A 23573-nucleotide genomic window follows, 5' to 3' on the forward strand; every position below is an offset into this window, starting at 1 on the left:
TTTGAAAGACAGAGGGCAAACAGCAATATTAACAGTGGAAACATCCCACATCTCTCCCAACTAAGAAATCCAAAGCTGTTCACACAAGTTCTGGTATGATCATTATAGCTTTCTTCTTCAACTGCAGGAGCCCCTCAGTTCATCGAGTTACTCAAGCATGGAACCACAATCAACACGCAGTGCTATGGAGACATTTTGCAGAAACTGTGATGCACCATAAAGTCAAAGATCCAGGAATGCTTTTGGACAGAACCGTCCTACACAATAATGTCGATCCCCATGCTGCAAATTAAACAAATGCTACATTTCAGCAATTCAGTTGGGAAGCGCTGCAACATTCTCTGTACAGCTTGGATCTTTCACTGTGCAACTTTTACATCTTTGGCAATATGAAGAAAGAGAAAAATGTACATCAGTTTCAGTCAGACAAAGTGCAAGGGTAGGTGCAGTTGTGAATCCATCAGAGGCCAATTGCTCGTCTCGTCACCCAGTATGATAAATGTCTTAATACATGAGCTGATTACTTTTGAATGTAAAGGGGGACTCACTGAATGATTGTGCTCTATTGAAGTTGTCCACATAAAGTGTGAAAGGATATTACATAACATTTCATGAATAAAATTTTGTTTAAAGAAACTTAAAATTTGTCCAGATTTTGTTCTCTCCTCCAATCATCGCACTCTTATTCACCCCGTCACACACCTTCCTTCCTCTTATTTCCAACCTCCAAACTAACTACACACACGGAATCAGAATCACATTCAGTTATATGCATTCTGACCACGTCCACTACTCAAAGTGCACATTATGCTCAATATGTGGTCAAAGTAAACTTTCACAGAGAATAATTTATAACAAGTTCACTGATTAATGACACAAACATACAGCATTTTCCGGTATATTACACTAAATTTATTTTGACGATATTTATCTGCAATGCCTTTCATATTACATACTGTTACATTGATATCTACACGATCAAGTGCATTTAATATGATTTGTTCAACTGCTGATAGCAATCTCTGGTGTCTACAGTAATACTCATGCACTGTTTGTCAATTATAAAAGATTTAACTTGAGATGATCCTCTCTTAGAGATTCACATTACAATAAACATTTTTTAATGAAATATGCCCACTACTCTTTAAAGATGCTTGGAATAAAATGTGTGATATGAGGTTTACAGAAGAGGAAAAATATGACTTCAGTAACAACAGTGTACCTTGGAAAGAGCTAAAATTCTCATTAATTTCTTACACACGCACACATCATAATTTTAATCAAGAATAAAAACCTGTTTAGAAACAAGAATAATTCCCAGACACAGTAATAAGCACTCAAATCTGGTTTAAATGGTAACTACTTTCATACATATACATTAATGCATAAAATGGAGTGTGCCTTGGAACACAATTGGAATTTAAATACGCTGTCATCATGCTCTTTCACAAATGAATTTTACATGCAGCTGAAAATATACATATATATAAACTAAATAAAGTCCTATCTCCTGTAGCATGGGAATTTTAAAAGATAAAAAGGAAATCCTGGAGCAGCCCACATTAATTTTGGAAATTACTCCAAACACAAATGATAAAAAAGTTATCACTGAGATTCTTTTTACAGTTACACTTGTTAAGTATTGTGGTACATCAAACATCAAATTTCAGTTCTACGATTACAGTGCCAAGCCAAGCTTATCATAACATCAACTATATCACCACATTTACGAAACATGTCCATACACAAATAAACATTTTAATTGCTTTCTGCAACAGACACTCCATGTTTCACTTGAAGTCTAGTGCAATCACACCACTGGCTGATGCCACACAATTTTTCCCGTCAAACAACCTGACACGAGTAAACAGTGCTGAGGTGAAAACTTTGTACTAACAACTATATCTGTATGGCATACATGTGAGGCTAACTCATACAAACGCACAGGGGGAACAGCAGGAACACAAGACGATAATTCAGCACAGTCAGGGGAGAATGCCAGTAGCCGAACACCATAACCGTAAGGAGAGCAAATAAGCCTGCCATCAGAAGAGAAACACAGCTCCTTTATAAAACCCTTTCCTACATTTGGTTCCTCTATGTAATGAGTAAGTCGCTGCATATTCTGATGTATCTGACGATTGAGTTTGCCTGGATGATCTGGCTTTATTGTCCCTGTATTTACTCTAAACACTCTTGTAGGTCCTACACGCCTCGTCTCAGATGAAGATGAATTACCTGAAGAGCGAGACACGTCGCGATGATTTACTATAAGAATTGCACCAGAGCCATTGCTTCCATGTGGACGTATCAGGACTGCTGGACTGTTTACAGTGTTCCCTGAAACAGCAGGCCTACTTCTAGATGAGGAGGACACTTGTGCATCAGGTGCATCACCATTATCTGCTTGATTGGAATTTCTGCGAGGTGATGATCCAGGCGCAGGTTCGTCATCAAAAGTCCTGTGGACTAATATTCGAAACCTTGCTGCTCTTCCTTCAGGGCCATGAGGCACATCACTCATGCTTGCATCATTTGCAACTTCTTCAGATATTATTCGTCTAGCTGCACTAGCTGCAGAAGACAGCCGGAACTGGAAGCCACGAGGCAGAGAATCTTGGTCCAAAGAAAACTCATGCTCCATACGTTCCCTTTCACGTTCTCGCTCGCGGCGTATTCTTGCCTCCCTTATAGCAACCAAAGCTTCCCACACATCAGCTGAAGAAACATGAAGCTCGACACTAGCAGCTGAGAAACCACGACTAACACTCAATTCTGATGCGCGTGCAAGCAAATCGTCTGCATCACGTCTTAAACGTGTTTCGAATGACTCATTTTCTGTAGATGATGCAGTCTGAGATGAACCACTAGAAGCACTAGCACTAGCACCTGCACGAGTTGAAGGCGCAAAACTACTCTGCCCTGTGTCGTTATTGCCTCCACTATTTTGACTGTGCCCAGGTCTCAACAAGGATGATTCCTCTTCCTCAGCTTCTTGAAAATCTACTTCACTCTCCGTGTCAGGATAATCTAAATCCTGAATGTCATGAACACAAGTCCACTGAAAAAAGAAAAGATGGTCAGAACTGTAAATCAAAACATGAACACAAAAAAAAACATTAAAATGAAACAAATTTCAGCTTGTGAATAGCATCTTTTGGTTTTAAATCACAGAATATTAAACAAATCCGCAAGGGACTGTAATCAGTTCTCATATTTTTTTAAATAAATGAAAATTTTATGAGTCCTGCTTCACATAAGAATCAAGAAGCGTTTTTAAACCGTTTTAAAGGAATTTCCCAAGAAAATTTGCCATTCTTCTGAGAGTTAAAATATTTTGGATTAAGAGTAAATACTAATCTTGAGAATTAACTGTTTGGATATAAAAATTACCAAAGTAACATTTATTTCTTGTCTGTATTAAAGTAAAGGCAATTTTAAAACCCAGGCTTTGAAATGCCCTTCCTTTTTGCTTTATATGACAGTGCACTACTACAGAAGTTCCACACACGAGACTGTTGGAAAATGCACCGAGATGACACATCATCATGAGACAGCAATACGCACATATGCAGATGGCAGTTGTATCGCATACACATGGCACAAAAGGGTGCCACATTGGCAGAACTGTTATTTGCACTTAGGTGATTATTCATTTAAAAAGGTTTCTGACACAATTATTGACACATGACAGGAATTACCAGACTTTCCCGTGGGATGATATGAGGAGTTAGACACAGCAGAATTCCATTTTGGAAATCATGAAGTAATTCAACATTCAGAGATCGACAATGTCACGAATGTGTAAAGAATACCAAATTTCAGGCATTACCTCTCACCATAGACAACACAATGCCAATGGTCTTCACGTAACGACCGAGGCCAGCAGTATCTGTATAGAATTGTATGTGATAATAGACAAGCAACACTGTGTGAAATAACCACAGAAATCAATGTGGGATGTACAATGAACGAATCCATTAGGATAGTGTGGTGAAATTTAGTGTTCATTGCCTATGGCAGGAGACAACAGTCATGAGAGCCTTTGCAAAGGTAAGTCCTGATTTCAGCTGGTAAGAGACGATGGTAGGGTTCGACTATGGTGCAGACCACACAAAGCCATAGAATCAGGTTGTCAACAAGTCACTGTGAAATCTGGTAGTGGCTTCATAGCGGTATGGGCTTTGTTTACATGGAATGGACTGGGTCCTCTGGGCCAACTGAACCAATCACTGACTGGAAATGGTTACATTCAGCTACTTGGGACACCGTTTTCAGCCGTTCATGGACTTCGTGTACCAAAGCAGCAATGTAAATTTTATGGATGGCAATACACCATGTCATCAGACCACAATTGTTCCAGTTGGTTTGAAGAACTTTCTGGGCAATTCGAGTGAATGAGCTGGCCACTCACTTCGCCCGATATGAATCCCATCAAACATTCATGGGACATAATCGAGAGGTCAGTTCATGCACAAAATTCTGCACCAGCAATACTTTTCGCACTTATCGGTGGCTATAATGGAAGCATGGCTCAATATTTCTGCAGGGTACTTCCAACAACTAGCTGAGTATATGCCATGTCAAGTTGCTGCACTACTCAGGGCAAAAGGAGGTTCAACGCGATATTAGGAGATACCCCAAACTTTTGTTACCCCAGTTGAGCTGTTATGGCTGTGTACTACTGATGCTCCCTAGATGCAGAATTTGTGATTAAATAGTGTGTCATATACCCTGTGTATGACTGATATGATTTGCAGGGCCTTATGAGTCATCTTATATGGGAATACTAATTCAATTTAGAGGAGGATGTAAGAGTAAGTGAAAAAGTATACAAAAGTGATTTTTGAAGCCTTTCAAAGCCATATTCTTAGCCTGTGATGAATCACTATATATCACACAGTGGACAAACACATGCAAGATCATCTTGAGTAACTGCACATGGGATGCAATGTCCAGTGTCTACAATTTTAAAACAGGTAAAAACTGACTGTTTCTTATTAATTTTACTTTACTTACAAATCACTGTTCCCAATAATGTTATTTAAAATTATGTCTACAATTTTGTTACAAGATTAAAGCCAACTGTTGTTTGCTCTCAGTGATATCTTTCAGTGATGAAACTGCATTCATTTTTCAGAATCTGTACCTGTGACAACAATAACTACCCCCAAAAAGTGTAATTCACATGACAGAAGTAAAATTTCAGTGCCAACCACTGAGATTCTACAAGATCCCTTTATTATAATCCTATATTCTAATTATAAGCTCTACAGTGTGTCCCAGGAGGAAAGGTCAATATGACGGGAATCACCATTCAAAGCAAGAAAGTCTAGTAAACATAGGTTCTAAAATGCATCCCATAAGAGCTATGAGCACTACTACATCTTCAATACCATGAAATAAATCTATTTTACCACATATTCTTTCTTTTTCATATATTGTACATCCCCCAAAACACACACACACACACACACACACACACACACAGGCACAGACACTTCCCTCCATTACCAACTTAGCTGTTCCTTGATGTCTCACAAGGGTTCCTAGCCACTCATCCACTCTTTTAGGCAAGTTGTGCTACAAATTTATTTTCTCCTCGATTCTATTCAATACTCCCTCATTAGTTATCTGATCTATCCATCTAATCTTTGGCATTCTTCTACAGCACCATACTTCAAAAGCTTCTATTCTCATCTCGTCTGAGCTGTTTATCATCCACATTGATATCTATACAAGGCTACATTCCAGACAAATACCCTGAGAAAAGACTCCCTAAGAGTTAAATTTATATTCAATGCTAATAAGTGCTGTTTTAGAAACGTTTTCCTTGCTATCACCAGTCTGATTTCATATCCTCTCTACTCTGCCCATCATCAGTTATTTTACTGTCTGATATTAGCAAAACTCATGTACTACTTTTAATATCTCATTTCCCAATCTAATTCCCTCAGTACAGTCTGGTTTAATTCAACTATATTCTATTATCATTGGTTTACTTTTGTTGCCACTCATCTTTTCAAGATACCAGAAGGTTATAATTAAACTGACAGTGTTCCTAGTGCTGCAATGTTGGCTGTATACATCGCAGGACATTAAAACATTGTACGTATATTCATCAATCAGTGCACTCATGGAGTATACCGGAAAAAAATAGTTCCATTTTCTGCACATGGTGAAAATATAGTGCTGTGAGCAGTCATAATGTGAAATGTTTCCTGTTTTTTACATCAGTACACCGTTTGTCACTTGGTGACAAGTGCTGATTTCTCCTGTGAAGTGACTGTAAGTGTAAAGGGTTGAGAAGGTGAAGTTTTCCACACAAAACACATTGGCTATTGAGAAGAAAGACTATGCACCGCTGGTAAAGTAGTTTTCTCTGAACAGCAGCAATAGCAGTGCAGCACTGCAGGAATATTGCCGACAGAAACACCTGCGAAGAGACCCCATGTCAACAAATGAGCTCAAGAATATGATCAACAATTAATTTGAAGAAACTGATGAATTAGGTGATGTAGCAGGGAGAGGCAGGTGGCCCATTCCCATGTTGTTCAAATGGCTCTGAGCACTATGGGACTCAACTGCTGAGGTCATTAGTCCCCTAGAACTTAGAACTAGTTAAACTTAACTAACCTAAGGACATCACACACGTCCATGCCCGAGGCAGGATTCGAACCTGCGACTGTAGCGGTCTCGCGGTTCCAGACGGCAGCACCAGAACCGCGCGGCCACTTCAGCCGGCTGTTAGTTGTTGATACAGTTTCTGTAGCTACAGCTGACTGTGCAGCACATGGCTCAAATTCTGCAGCCAGTGCTCGATCTGTGTCAAGGGAATTGGTTTTCAACAGTTCAAAAGATTTTGCAATGAATTTTACACTGGTACCCCTACAAAATTAAGAATGTGCACCACACGAGCTCCAAAGAAACGCTACAATGCCGTGACTTTGCCATTCATTTTTTGGCGTGCATGGAAATGGATGACATGTGGTGGGGGAACATTTTACTCTGCACAGTGCCACGAATGTACAGAACTGTCGCAAATGGGTTTATATTTCACCAAATGCCAGGCAGGAACATCCTCTGCACTCCAATTATGTGACTGTGTTCTGTGGTTTCAGAAGCTCCTTCATTCTCGGTCTATTTTTCTTTGACGAGATGACATCTCATGGGTCTGTTAAGTGTGCTGTGACATCTGCACATTATAGTGATCTCCTTGTACAACATGTGATCCCATCTTTGCAAGAACACAACTGTGTCCACAGCACTATTTTCATGTAAGATTGGGCAACACCACACATTGTCTCCCAAGTGAAAATTTGCTTCAAGAAACCTTCAGTAACAATCACATCATCTACAGGAAATTTCAGGATGTGAAGCCTTCCAGATACTGTGACCTATGGAACGCTGTAAACATGGCGGCGAGTGAGTGACGTGCGTTAGCTTTGCTCGCAAGTTTACGTGAAATCTGGAGGTGTTTTAAGCAGTTAGGCTAGTCTACATATACTAAAGCCGTATATCTACTGCCGAGTGTCGTATTTTATATCACATACTGAGCACCAATTACAAGGAATCGCACTAAAAATGGAAAATCGCCGAACAACGCGCAGTGCAGCCAACGGCCAGGCCGGCGACAGCGCAGGCGTGGAGTCTACACCGGGAGCTGCTGCCGCTCCGCCCGGGATCGCTGACATCGCCGCACTCGTGAAGGCTGAGGTGAGCGCCGCGCTGCAGGCTAAGGAGACGCTCGGGCTCGTTGTTCAAACCATCACCGATGCTGTCACTGCAGCAGTGACGGACAAAATACAGAAAACTCTAGAGGCGAATGCGAGCGAGATCCGTGCACTGGACACATCGTTAAAAGCAAGTGAGGAGAAAGCACGACTGCTCGAACAGAAATTGATCGAGAAGACGGATGAGCTCGAACAATATCAGAGACGCAATAATCTCAGACTGTTCGGCATTCCAGAGAGCAGCAGGGAGAACACAGATGAACTTGTGATAAACCTTGTCCAAGAACAGCTAGGCGTGCAGGTGACTCTGAGTGACACTGACAGAAGTCATAGAGTGGGTCGTAAGTCGCCAGGTTCTACAAAACCAAGACCTATAATAGTGAAATTTATGTCGTATAGGAAGAGATCTGAAATCTCAGAGCAAAGAAGAATCTCGCGAAGTCGGGTCTGACAGTACGCGATGATCTGACCTCTGAAAGACTAAACATTTTGAAGAGCGCGATTTCGAAATTTGGGCTACATAACGTATGGACAAATGACGGCAGGATAATGGTTAAGACCGAAAACGGAAAGAAAACAATTTGCAGTGTTAATGAATTCGAAAGCCTGTGCTTTAGAAGCTAAATCATGTCTAATCTTGCTGCCACTAAGCTGTATGTTTATATTGTTTACACTGTCAACCATATCGTAACTAATGTATTATCAAATTGTTCGTTTCTCTAAATAACTATTTTTTTTTATCTCTAATTATTTTTTGTCGTGTAATATTTGTTATTATTTGTATTATCAACTTTTCATTTCTCCACATAACGATTTTCATTTTTAATTGTTTTTCTCAGGTAATTTTGTTAATTATTGCATAAGGTAGTCTCACTTCCATCCTTAATTAGCAACCCCCCTTAATACTTTAGTTGTTATCCTCATAAGTGCAATTAATATCACACTCTGTCATAACGTGCAGATTACTCCCATTGTATTTAGCGAAATTCCTTCCCCTGCCAGCCCACGGCTACTTCCATAACCGTTGCAGACCTCGCTGACCTTGGCCGCAGATCCCGTTGTCTCCCCGGGGACCTACCTCCTCCCCCTCCCGGCCGCTTTCACTGCACAGAACTGGGAGGACACTCCCTCACCCCCCTCTCCTTCACACGCCTTCCGCATTCCTCATGCCAGACCCGCTTGTCACCGCCAACCACGACCCGCAAACATCGGTCGGCAGCCTCCTCGGGCAATCAACACCCAAACGCACCAAGCTGCATATTGCACATGCAAATGTCCAGTCTCTGCCAGCTCACTTCGACGAGTTCAAATGTATATTTCAAACTGCTGATATACATGTAATACTTTTGTCAGAGACTTGGCTCAAACCAAGTATTCCTACAACTTCCGTAAACCTAGATGGCTATATCTTTCTCAGGCACGACAGATGCAACAGACGAGGGGGCGGAGTAGGGGCGTACATACGCTCTGATTTGTTACCTACAGTACTACACACATCCGACAACAATGTAGATAAACAAGTGGAATATATGTTCATAGAGATCAAATCACTTAACAGAAAGTGCTTAATATGTGTCCTTTACAAACCTCCTAAAGTAGATGGGTTCGCCTGCTTCGAAACTGCCCTCTCTAGTCTCGAATCGTCATATGAACATGTAATTATAGCTGGTGACACTAACACTAATTTTCTGTGCAATAGTCCTTCCACTGGGAAATTTAAGAGGATGCTTTCTTCCTCAAATATGACGCTACTTCAGCTGGCACCTACTCATCACACGACTACCAGTCACACTTTCATAGATATATTCGCAACAAAATCTCCGAACAGAATAATCCGCACTTCTCAAATATCTGCGCCTGGCATGTCTGCCCATGACATCATTTCCATTACGTATTCACTAGAATGCCCTGGAAAGAAACAAAAACTGTCTACATACCGAGACCTCAAACGCATAAATTTGCCTGAACTCGAAACTGAGGCACAAGAAATAGTTTGGGGGATGACCTCTACTCCCCTCATGGACATAAACGACAAACTCCACGATTTCACTAACAAAATTACTCAACTATATGACAAATATGCTCCAATAAAGACCAGAAAAGTAAAAAGGCAACCTGCACCTTGGCTGACTGATGAACTAAAACAGCTCATGAATCTCAGAGACACTGCACATCGAGCATACAATATACACCCTACACCTGAAAATCACGCTGTATACAAGTAGAAACGAAACAAAGTCAGTCAAGCGGTGAGAAACGCTAAGCTCAGACATGCCCGTACATTAGCTGACAATAGATGTAGACCAGCTATCCTGTGGAAAAATCTCCGTAGTCTCGGTTTAGGCAAAATAAAAGTTGCAGAAAATCCCATGGTCCCAGCTGAAGAACTAAACCGATTCTTCACATTACCTGCAACCAAAATTGATCCGCAAAAAAAACAGAGAATCATTGACTACTTCTTTGGGATGAACGACTGTAGCAAAGAAAAATTCTATCTACAGCACGTCACTTGCAGTACTGTCAAGAAAGCCATAATGCGGATTAGATCAGCATCTACTGGACATGATGGTATCACTATCCAGATGATAAAACTTATTATTGACCAACTACTGCCCTCTATAACAAACATTTTCAACGATTCATTAATCACAAGTGTTTTCCCTGAGGCCTGGAAACTGGGACGAATTAAGCCACTGCCTAAAAAGGACATCGCCACAGCAGCCTCTGACTACCGCCCCATCTGCCTTCTTCCTGCACTATCAAAGGCCTTAGAATATATAGTTCATGACCAGCTCACCAACTATCTAACTACTAACAACCTACTAGACGAATATCAATCAGGTTTCCGTAAACATCGAAGCACAACATCCGCTCTGATAAAGGTGACAGATGACCTGAAACTTGCCATGGACAGACAAGAAGCGACTATCATTTGCTTCTTAGATTTCAGCAAAGCATTTGATACTGTCGACTTCGACATCTTACTAGCCAAACTTAGCGGTCTAAATTTCTCACCAAGCGCAGTGCAATGGTTTCGCTCATACATGACGTCTCGTCAGCAACGCGTCCTGTCTGGGGATATAAAATCACAATGGTGGCAGGTAGTGTCAGGCGTTCCCCAAGGCTCAGTATTAGGTCCTATACTATTCTCTCTCTATGTCAACGATGTGTCATCGGTCCTGACCTATTGCAAATACCATATGTATGCTGATGACCTTCAGTTGTATCTAAGTGCGAAACCAAGCAATCTCAAGAAAGCTATTGAAAATTTCAATACTGACCTCGATGCACTGTCAAAATGGGCACAGGACATAGGTCTAAAACTAAACCCATCTAAAACCCAAGTGGTACTTGTTGGTCACTCTAAGCTCATTAGCCCAAAACATCGGGAATCCGTACCACCTCTTATCCTAAATGGAACAAATACTAACTTCTCGCCCTCAGCAAAGAGTTTGGGAGTAATAATAGATGAAAATCTAAATTGGACAGAGCACGTAACTGCAGTGTGCAAAAAAGCATCAGCATCCCTTCATGTCCTACAAAAATATAAAAAACTCTTCCCTTTCGATCTGAAAAAGAAATTAGTACAAACGCTTATACTCCCAATCATTGACTACAGCGATATTATCCTACAAGGCCTCTCTCAGGAAAATTCCCAACGTCTAGAACTGGTCACGAATGCCTGCGTCCGATATATCTGTGACGTTCGACTTTTTGATCACATTTCACCAGCATATGCAAAATTGTCCTGGCTGCGTGCAGACAAACGCAGAGATTTCCATACACTCTGTCTCATCTACTGCCTTATAAATGTACACTGTCCCTCATATCTCTCCTCGTCCCTAACACTCATGTCAGAACAACATGACAGAAACACACGTTCCCATCATAATAAAATCCTCTCCGTTCCACTGCATCGCTCAGTCACCTTCTCCAAGTCCTTTACAGTAGCGGGAAACCGACTCTGGAATGACCTCCCTCGTTATGTTAGAGAACTTAAAAACATGACCGGCTTCAAAAAACACTTAATGACGTATCTACTTAAGCAACAGTAATGCCTTCCTCTGTACATGAGTGCACTTCACCTCATTACTTCCCTCTCACCCCCTCCTTAAACCTCCCTTACCCAAAACTCGCTATACTAGTAAACATCTACTTTACACACTAAAATATTAATGTACATCTGCACAAACCTTCATTACTATTGCCAATCTTTCTCATGTTTGTCATTATTATTTGATTTTTTTACTGTTATTATTATTGCTTTCACCATAATCTGTATGTATAGCACATGATGTAAAAATACTGCCAGCATTTACTTTATTAGGTCTTAGTCGTGTTTATCATTATTATTTGATTTTTTGTTTTACTGTTATTATTATTGCTTTTATCATAATCTGTATGTATAGCAACTGTTGTAAAAATACTTCCGCATTTACTTTATTAGGTCTTAGTCACTACTCTTTATTCATATTGTCACTAGAGTAAGTTAATTTTCTCATTTAAACTTTGTTCATGATGTAACTCTGATGTGTGAAATGCTGCATGTGTGGAACACTGGTCCGATGTAAGAGAGGGCCTGATGGCCCTAATCTGATCAGGTTAAATAAATCCATGTGACTTCTGGTCATAGGGATATCTGAAACATTGTGGCTATCAAGAATATATCCAGACTGTTCCTGATCTGAAGGATAGAATAGGATGACATATTACTAGGACTACATCAGATTTGCTGCGAGCAACTGTCGACTGTGCTGTGTTGCGGATGCAACATGTTGCTGAAATGGGAGACCATATTGAACACATGTTGTAACTTGTGACCATACCCTATTAAATGAGCCAGAACTACCATTATCATAGATTTGATGATTCTCCCCTCTTTTTGCACCCACACCACAGTCTCACTGCTTAAGGAACCATGTTTTCACCTGGTGGCACAAAATGGAACTATCATTTGTTTCAGCATACTCCGAATGCATTGTTTAATGAACATACCTAATTTTTTTTCAGCATCCTGCGATGTAAACAGCCCACACTGCAGCACTTGAAACACCATCAGTTTAATTAAACTACCCAGTACCATCAATCTGTTGTGTTCAAATGCTGTTCAGTCTTACAATTACAAAGTCATTGGCAAACCTCACAGCTCTTCTCCAAGAGTTTTAATTCCTTCTCCAGAGCTTTTGCTGAGTCCCTTCATTGCTTGCTCAATGCACAGATTGAATAATACTGGGGATAGAATCTAACTCTGTCTGATTCCTTTCTCAACTCTTGCAACTGCAGTCTGATTTGTGTAGAAGTCTTTTAAACTTTCATTTCCTGCATTTTACCCCTGACATATTCTAAATTTCAGAGACTGTAGATTGGTCATTACTATCAAAACCTCTCTCTAAATAAACAAATGCTATAAATGAAGGTTTGTCTTTCTTTAACATTCTAAAATAAGTCATGTCACTATTCCACCGTGTTCCTACATTTATCTGGAACCCAAACTGTTAACACCGAAGGTCAGGTTCTACCAGTTTTTTCTATTCTTCTGTAAATAATCTGAGTCAGTATCTTGCAACCATGACTCATTAAACTGATCGTTTGGTAATATTCACACCTGTCAGCACCTGCCTTCTTTGGAGAGATTATTACACTCTTCCTGAAGTCTTAGGATATTTTTCCCATCTCATATGCCTTGCCCACTGGGTGGAAGGGTTTTGCCATGGCTAGCTCTACTCCATGGGAATTGTTTCAACTTCGGTCTTTAAGCGGCCTGTCAGATTCTTCTCACAGTATAAAATTTCTCACTTCATCTTCATCCACTTCCTCTTACCTGTCTTCAAGTTCATTTCCCCCATACAGCCCTTCTATATGTTCCTTCCATGCTTCCCCCTGTTTGCTTAGAACTGGTTTCCCACCTGGGCTCTTGATATTCAAAAAGCTGTTTCTCTTTTGCACAAAGGTCTCTTTAATCTTCCTATAGGTGGTGCCTATCTATCTCTTAGTCACACATGAATCTAAAGTCTTGCATTTGTCCCCTAAACATCCCTGCTTAATCGTTTTGTACTTTCTGCCAACCTAATTTTTAGACATCTGCTTTGTTTGCTGCATTTTTGTATTTTCTCCTTTAATCAATATGCAGAATATCTCCTTTGTTGTACAGAATTTCTGCTAGGTCTGCTACTCATTCAAGGTTTCATATCCTTAATTTCCAACCTTTTTGCAGTTAACTAACAGTTCATAACCAAAATATTAGTCCACACCTGCTTCTGGAAATTTCTTACCAGTTAAAAATCTGATTTCTAGATCTCTGTTTTATCATTATCTAAACAACCTGAAACTATCTAATGTATCCATGTAGATTCCATAGATACAATCTTCTTTCATGGTTCTTAAAGCAAGTTTTAGCTCAGGTAGGTGTGTTTACTATTCCTTTCCTCCAACCTATATTCTCCCACTATCTTTCCTTCCCTTCCTTTTCCAACTGCCAAATTCCCAGTTACACAACACATCTAAATTTTTGACCACCTTAACCATATGAATAATTTCCTTTACCTCCTCTTACATTATTTTAACCTCTTCATCATCTGCAGAGCCAGTTGGCAATTTGACATTTCACCAGGCCACAATTGTTCGTGATTGGTTTGAAGAACTTTCTGGACAATTTGAGCAAATAATTTGGCCACCCAAATAACTCAACATGAATCCCATCGAATATTGATGGGACATAAGCAAGAGGTCAGTCTGTGCACAGGACAAGTACAAGGCTATAGAAGCATGCGTAACTAGAGGAAAGACACACTGATCATCCACAACTTTACGAACACTGCCCACTACAGTGTTTGATGCTGACAGGTGGCATTGCAGGCTGTGATGCAAGTATGTAAGCAGAGCAGACACAGATGGGGGATCACTCTAGCAAAGATAGGGCCTGCAAATGGGAAAATTCATTGAGATAAGTGACTCTGACAAAGGGCAGATTATCATTACACAGAGCCCGTGAACAAGTATCTCCAAAACAGTGAAGCTAGTCATATGTTCACGTTCTACTGTCGTGAGCATCTACAGAAAGATGTAGGACAGTGAAACTACAACCATACACTAAATAGTTGGATGTCCATGACTCTTCACAGAATGTAGGGTTTGGAGCCTTGTCTGCTCTATAAAGCAAGACAGATGGTGATCTGTGGCATCTCTGCCAAAAGAGCACAATGCCAGTGCACACCCAGTGTTTCGGAGAACACCATTCATCGTATATTGTTGAACATGGGAGCTCTGCAGCAAACCACCCCTACATGTTCACATGTTGACCCAATGACATCAGCTATTACGACTGCAGTGGGCATGGGACCATCACGATTCGACCATTGATCAATGGTCATGTGTTGGCGCTTTGGGTAAATCACATTTTTGCAACACTAGGTTGATGACTGTTTCCACAAATGCTGACTTTGAGGTGAACAGTGACTTGAAACATGCAGTGCACCATAGTCATGTGCTGGTGGGAGCAGTATTAAGCTATAGGAGACATTCTTCTATGCTCGTATGGGACCTGTGGTAGTTGACAGCTGTGAACCACCTGCATTCCTTTATGCTTGATGTCTTCCCTGATGACAAAGTCATCTTTAAGAAGTATAATTGTGCTGTCTCAGAGCCAGAACAGTGTTACAGTTGTTTAAGGAGCATTATAGTGAACTCACATTTATGTCTCAGTGACCTAATTTGTCCGATTTAAATCATGCGGAAACCATCTGGGTCCCTAATGGGCACCATCACTGCATACACAAATCAGTGGCCTCTTATTTATGTGAATTATATGACCTGTGCATAGACAACTAATCCACAAACCTACCAACAAACTGCCAGATACCAATAAGCCAAATCAGTGATTTATTTCATTCCAAAAACTGACAAACAAGTTATAAAGCAAGTGGTCATAATGTTTTGGCTCATTAGAGTGGATGCCACCTACAGAAAAATTAAAGAAATCTTTGGAGAAAAGCAAGAAGGAAGGAAGTTGTTTAACATACTAAAGACAGTGTGGTCATTAGATTATGGAAGTATGGTGAAGAAAATCAGACACGCCCTTTTTGAAATAAATCATTCAGATAGCTGCCTGGAGCAATTTAGAGCACTCATGGAAAGTCTGAATCTGGATGACTAGAAGGTGTTTGAACTTTCATCGCCCTTTGAAGAAAAAAAGAAGCAACTGTATGAATACGAGGAACTCTGACAACAAGCCAGTACTACGCAAAGAAGGGAAAGCTAAAAGGTTTTAGGAACATATAGGTGTTAGGAATATATAGATAATCTATATAAGGATAATGAACTACACTATACAAAGAGAAGAGGAAGTAGGTGAAGACGAGATGAGACATTTCATACAGCGAGTAGAATTTGACAGAGCACTGAAATCCTCAGTAGAAAAAAGGTCACTGGAAAATACAACATTCTCTCACAATTATTGAGATCCTTGGGAGAGCCAGCCATGGCAAAACTACTATACACAGTGGGAGGGATATATAATACAGGAGAAATACCTACAGACTATGAGGAGAATGTAATAATTCCAACTCCAAATAAGGCAGTGCTGACAGGTGTGAATACTACTGAACTAACAGATTAATAAGATATGGTTGCAACAAAATGGCACAAATTATTTATAGGAGAATGGAAACATTGTTAGAAGCTGACATTGGAGAACATCAGTTTAGGTTCCACAGAAATGTAGGAACACGTTTGACCCAACGAATTATCCTGAAGACAGGCAAATCTACGTTTATAAGCATTTGTATATTTAGAAAAAGCTTTTGACAATGTTGACTGGATTACACTCTTTGCAATTCTGAAGGTAGCAGGGATAAAATACAGGGAGTGAAAGGTTATATACAGTGTGTACAGAAACCAGGCTGCAGTTATAAGAATTGAAGGACACAGAAGGAAAGCCATAATGAGACTTGGTTATAGCCTATACCCAATGTTATTCAATCTGTATGCTGAGTACGCTGTGAAGGAAACCAAGAAGAAATTTGGGAAGGTAATTAAAGTCCATGGAGAAGAAATAAACATTATGAGATTTCCTGATGAATATGTAATTCTGTTACGACTGCAAAGGATTTGGAAGAGGTGTTGAGCACATTGTATAGTATCTTCTAAAATGAGCATCAACAAGAGTGCATAACGATAATGGTATTTGGTCTAACTAAATCAGGTGATACTGAAGGAAGGAAGGAAGGAAGGAAGGAAGGGTGGAAGATATGCAGATGATCCATTTGGACAGAACCTGGAAATTTTTTTTTTTTTTTTTTTTAATATTCTGAATTGGTGTTTTTGGTTCAATTAGCTGCTTGTTTAGAGAACACTCTGACACCCTGTGTGCTGCTCCAGCACATGATGCTGGGATAAGCATAGTTCCCACAGTAAGGACTGCTGACCAATGGATGCCTTGGTGAGTGTCTTCGCAACCCTCTACCACTGGACACCTAGGGAGAGAATCACATGAGGACTGTGATGCAAATAGCAGAGTGGCCTACCAAGTTGGGCTTGTTCTCTCTACTACGGCTTCTCAAACTGACAATTTGTCCTTTCCTACCCTGTTATTAATTATTCTTTACTTTGTGTGTAATGGCCTTCCCCAATGTTTGGTGTCATTCACAGGTGTGCCTATGTACCCATTTTCATACAGAATATACCTCACAATTGCCTGGGCAAATCTTCCTCTTTTACTTGTAAAAACCTTCATTGTATGCCTGCTCCTAAGCCTAGACATTCCCATATGTACGTCTGGCACCAGAATCAGGAGGACGACCACCAATTGATCCAATAATTACTGTCCTCTATGGCTGCATATTGTTATGAGACTGCTGTCAAAGGGTGAGGGTCATAGTCTTATTAGTAAGCAGACTTTAGCCCTTGGCTGTATCTGGCTTTTGTAAGACAGCACTGCGAGGCATGGAATTTGTCCGTGACATCTGGCACATTTCATTCTTGCCGGGCATCTAGCACTAATGTGTGCTGCACATGAGCGCACAACGACGAATCCCACTGTCTTCAGCCACGCAAAGTTCTGCTGACTGCAGGCCTCCCCCAATGCTGCCCCACTATGCCTGTCCAGTTCATCTCCTGTCGCTGTCCTCTTGACATCCAATGCTGGGACAACCTTTCTGCTGCTGTCTCCTGCACAGTCATTTCCATGAGGGTCTGAGTGCCAGCGATGGGAGCACCTTCACCTGGTCATCATGACTGCCGCAGTGCCTTCTCTCTGAGGGTCATGGGTTCTGTCTGGCTTTGCCACTACATGATGTGCTGCCATCTCTGCCTCCACAGTGCACATACTGGTCATTCCCTTTTCGCCACTTCTCACCAGTCTGTCTGCAAATTACTGGGTTGGTGTAGCTGCATTGAAAACGTGGGAACTTTCCCTCTTTCTATGAGTTATTAATCACTTTGCTTTAATTTTATTGTTTCTAGTGCAATTGATAGGCCCCTCTGTTTATAACCATGTCTTTGACATGATTCCTGCAGGAAAGCCCTGCTTAAGGGGGTGGTGGTGACCCCATAAAGGCTCTATCGAATCAAATACAGAAAATCGTACATAAAAGTTTACAGTTGGAGGCAAGATTTGAATGTGTGCAGCCACATCAAAATCAGATTCAAGTGACCAGAAAGCGAGGGCCTAAAGTGGTCAAGGCACGTATAATTGTCCCATCATCTACTGTTGTGAGTAGTTTCCCAATGGTAAACTTTATTCCCTCATTCTCAGGAAAATCTAATGAAAATTGATTACTTTCTTGCAAAATGTCTGCAATGCTGGCTGCATTTGTTCTTGCCCAAACAGTTTTTTTATTAAACGTGGCACAAATAAAGAACACGGGCATGCACACACGTACATTGAATCTGTTGATGCATAGAAGAATAGAGAGGGATCTAAAACTTTGGCAAAGTGTTTAGCAGAGTGGTATTCGGATAAATGGGGAGTCACTTACTGTCGCGATAAACAATTCATTCTCTGACAGAGACTGAGGGAGAATTCCAAGACAATTACTAACTGGATCAGAACTAATTCCTGTCAGACATGCACCCTCAACAGGAATACATTTCATAATTAAGTACTAGACGAAGCAGTTTGCTTCCCACTGTTATGTGAAAAAGCAGGGCAACTTGTTTCTACCACTTCAAGCCATAATGAGCTGTGTTGTGTATTCACTAATGAAACTAACTGCGGACAATGTGGGAGAGCAGGTCATAACACCCACAACATCAGATTCCCTGCTGCCCCATTTATAGAGAAGTAGGATGCGGGCATAAACTGCCCTCGGAAGCAGAACAGGTCAAAATATGGTGAAGATAGCTTTCAAAGTTACCAAAGAAATGAGAGCTAATAAGGGAAATGATCAGGGGGTGGGGTGAGGGGTTAGTCGTAGCCATCCTGCCCCCATTAAGAACTGTACACCCCATCAATATCCGTGGGGTACAAGGGGTGGCACCAAGTGATTGTTTCAGAAACAATACGAGGAAGACAAGCAAGAATTTTAGTTGACACGTGCAATAAAGCAGGCACTGAAGCCACCCCACTGCTGTATTAAATGTTGAGTATCTGAAACAATTAAGCCTACGGGAATTTGTTTTGTTGGGCCAATAATGGATGAAACCACTTATAAACTCAAGATTGTGACAGTAGGAAAACAGAAGCAGGATTTTGATGTTATGCAGGGGAATGATTTTCTGCACCAGTCCTTAAAGTGCGACTGACTACTGGTCACATACTGTTGAATTCAGTGAAGCAATTAATCTTTTCAATGGCAGTAGTATGCACACATTCGAGAAACTCAGAGGGATGGGGGCAACATATCTCCCAAGTTTCTATACAGCTAGGTATTTTGGTGTTGAAAGCCAACATCAAAGTAACTATATGTAGCAGAAGAGGGAAAGTCCTCTGGGTGACAGTTGGAATCCAAGAGCTTGGCAGAACTGTCTGTCTGGTTGATCAGTTCATCAAGAATAAGTTTCTCTACCAGCTACAAGACATATGAAAGAGGGTCTCTGTGAAGTCAAGGTAATAGGTGAGAAATTGTATGTTCCGGTTGGGTCGGATAATTTTGGGAAGAAAGATGCCTTAACACCGTGTGGAACTATACTGGCCAGTAAAAAGAAGATAACTACTGATGAGTTACTTCCAAAGGGAAGAAAACAGCTTTAGGAGAGTAAGAAGAAGAAATCCTTGCCTATAACAGAAATTTATACAATCACTGCATTGCTTAAAAGTTGCTAGTAGGGGAAGTAACTACACTCATCCAAGTTTAAGCGAGGTTTTTTGTATCCGGTCTTAGAGGAATTTGTGTTGTTCTCCGAGGAGAGGCAACATTTGCCAACTACCTCAAAATTGCAACCATGGATATCACACCAATAGCACAAAAACCTTACAGAAATCCATATCTCTTGCGGTCAGTAGTTGAAGAGTGTTTTCAGCAATAGCTTGAAGTTGGAATTATACAACATTCCTCCAGTCCCTAAAAAATCTGTTAATGGAGTTTCCATCTACGTGAGGATATGACTGCAGTAAACAGTCACTATGCTTGATACCTACCCATTGCCTCGTATCAGCAAAACTCTGGATAAACTAAGGAATTAAAAAGTCTTTATCACTTCAGATATGAAATCAGGCAGGGCTGACTACATCCCAAGACAGGCTGTAAGTATCTTCCAGGCTATATGAGTTTTTAAGGATGTGTTTTGGCTTAAGAAATGCACCCACCACATTCCAGTGATTTGCAAGCTTATTATTGGAAGCTTTAGACCCAACTGTGTGTTTGCTCTGTCTGGATGACATTCTTGTATTTTCCCAAATGATTGAGAAACATACTACAGAGTTAGAAAGTCTGTTAAGATTACAAGGCACACATTTCAGCCTGAATCGGAAAAATGTTCTTTTGCAAAATCACAGGTTCAATATGGGCCAAATTATTAGCTCGTCTGGTGTAAAACCTGACCGATAACTAACAAAAGCAGGAAAACTGTCTAATTTTCCTGCCCCCACTAATGTGACAGAATTACAGAGTTTTCTGGTTCCTGCGAATTATCATCATCATTTTGTAAAATACTGCAGTAAAGTAACAAAGCCATTAATAAAGCTGTTGGAAAAAAGAAGCAATTTTTGAGTGAACCATGGAATGCAAAACAGATGTGCTACTGAGTCCCAGAGTATATGTAACCTTTAAATAATATTAGGTGTTGGGACACCTGATTACGAACTGAATCAGGGGCTGCGACCACGGCAAGATGCTGAAGCAGTTCCCAGTCAGTGAAAGGTTCAAAATATGATTCGCCTGGGTGGGGAGTGAAACAAATGCAGATTTCTTCAACTTGTCATTTCTGCAGTAGAAAGGTAGCTGGATAAGAAGAGGCTGCTGATGCTTTCAATGTGTATCACAAGGTTTTAAGTAAGAACCGATGCATCGGTACAAAGACTAACCTGAAGCTCAAGACCTGGAACAGCTGTTGATCATTTGCAGCCCAGAAGAATAAGGACCTTGCTCCAAACCTGGGAGGAAGAGGCATATATCCTCTGGGAGGAGACTCAGCACTCCCAGAATTTCTTTTTACTTTGTTTAATTAAATAGCAAGACTTAACATGAAGTCGCTTAAAAGTGATACAGTTGGTCTGCAAAGGATGTCACTTAAAATGACGCAGGGCTGTTCGGTTATCCTGAGAGCTACTGCAATGTCTGTGGTCCACAACAACACCAGCCAGAGGTAGAGAGGGCCTGCAGAAAGGGGAACAGTAGTTATAGCGGCGGCGTGGGTGATTGCATCGGAAACGTCTTGCACAACTTCGTCAGTGCAATCTGGTCAGTCCATCTGGCAACGGCAAGGAAGTGACAGAATCACTGGAAAGTGGTCACTGTCACAAAGATCATCATGTAATGACCATAGTGATCAGTCAGTGAAGCCACATGACAGTAGGAAAAAGATTGTTAGCCCAATACGTGAAAAGACGCCACAGGCAGCACTGAAGTGGGTAGGAGTACCATCACTGAGAAAACGCAGATCATGGTCAGTATAAAGCCTGCCAAGTAAAGGCCACTACCAGATGAAGCGGTACTCCCCCACAGGGATGATGCACATCCCCAAGTAGCAGAAAAGGGGGGAACATTGTTGGATTAAAATGGTCGACTCTAGTACGTAGCCTGTCTGGAGGTATGTAAATGTTGCAGATGGTGATTGCTGAGTTGGTTTGCACTTGCACCACTATTGCTTACAATGTGGTATGAAGAGGAATCCACTCACTGAAGGCATTTTGGCGAACCAATGTACAGACACCTCCAGATGCCCTCTCAGGGCCAGCACAGCTTCAGCAGAATGCATGATAACCATACAGCATTGGGGAATGGCCACCACTGAAATGCATTTCTTGCAGGGTAATGCATAATGCAGAAGAAGAGGAAATGAAGTGTTGTTGTTCTAGCTTGGCTTTAAGCACTATGGGACTTAACATCTGAGATCATCAGTCCTCTAGACTTAGAACTACTTAAACCTAACTAACCTAAAGACATCACACACATCCATGCCCTAGGTGTTGTAGTTCTGGCACATGTGGTAATAACAATCACAGTTCCACTGAATGAGCACACTACTTGTGTCCAGGTTAGGAGTGGAGGGGCCAGGAGGACAGGTAACACCCCAGGATCGCTCACTGCCTGTCACGAGCATTGGTTCAGATTCTCATGGCATGGAGGAATGTGGTGCCTGCAGAGTCATTGGATTAGCCTCATCCCAATTCTTCTCCTTCACATTGTTTGGTGGCTGGGATCCTTGTGAGGGCCTACCTGCAATGAGCATGTGGACAGATGAAGAGCAGCAACCTTGGGACCTACAGGGCAAAGTTTCCTCAGCCACTGTCTGGCATTGGGCATCTTATCTGTGGTTTCCAGCAAGAGGGTTCCCAAGAAGAAGCCTTGTCACTGGTAGATGCCGAAGGAGGAAACTGCTCCCCTGGTCGAACATGAGAAGTGGTTCCCGAATACGGTGCCAGGAACTGCAAGAAATGAGGTGGGGTGGGAGAACCAATTTCAAAAAAATTCAGGTACTGGCAGTGACTGCCTTGACTTTCACATAATTGGACATCATTTCAACAGGATGCAAGCATTCACATTTTATTACATGCCTCAATACATGACAGACTGTCAATAGGTTTATTTTCCTGTATATTCTTTTCTTTCATGAAGACTGGGCAAACCAGTGAAATGGAGAATGGTGTTTGTACAACTGACACACGGAGGTGGTTGTTCACAAGGACTGCCTCCACGGAGTGATCATTCACAGTTATCACATTTTGGGTCTGCTGTGCAACAGGACAACATATGACCAAAGTGCAAGCGTCACAAGCATCTCGTGGGCAATGGGCATAAAGTTTCACATCACAGCTGTATGTCATTACTAATTTTTTTCAGCAGACATTCTCTTCAAAGGCAAAGGCAAAGTTAAAGGTACCTGTCTCTATTCTATTATCCTTGGAACTTTTTTGGGCATGTCAGACAAAATGTACACCTTGCCACTCAAGATTATTTCAAAGCTCCTCGTCTATTTGGAGCATTAAGTCTTGTGGAAGATGATTCCGAGGACCATATTCAAAGTCTTGTGTGGGGCAGTTGTCACTGGTATGTCATCCAGATGTTCACATATTTGAAGAGCTGTAGACTGTGCAGAAGAAGGGACTTTAATCAATAGTGATCCAATGTGCATTTTTCCTAATGACTCAACTTCTTCAAATTTATCTTCAATCTGTTCCACAAAAATAATGACTTTGTCACAGTAAAAGTATCCCTATCAGATCAAATACATAATAATATAATA

General features: G+C 41.0%; 1 protein-coding gene across 2 annotated transcripts in view; it reads right to left on the minus strand.

Moving 5' to 3' along the window:
* Positions 1–898: 898 nt before the first annotated feature.
* Positions 899–23573, minus strand: part of LOC124788271 (DDB1- and CUL4-associated factor 10) — a 69850-nt gene continuing 47175 nt past the window's right edge. For both annotated transcript variants that reach the window (XM_047255479.1, XM_047255480.1), the window contains one exon: positions 899–3061. In XM_047255479.1, the coding sequence (XP_047111435.1) occupies positions 1811–3061 (1251 nt within the window). In that variant the 3' untranslated portion in view covers positions 899–1810. The remainder of the gene's footprint in view (positions 3062–23573) is intronic.

The sequence above is a fragment of the Schistocerca piceifrons genome, chromosome 3 (genome assembly GCF_021461385.2).
Source record: "Schistocerca piceifrons isolate TAMUIC-IGC-003096 chromosome 3, iqSchPice1.1, whole genome shotgun sequence".
NCBI classification, from domain to species: Eukaryota; Metazoa; Arthropoda; class Insecta; order Orthoptera; family Acrididae; genus Schistocerca; species Schistocerca piceifrons.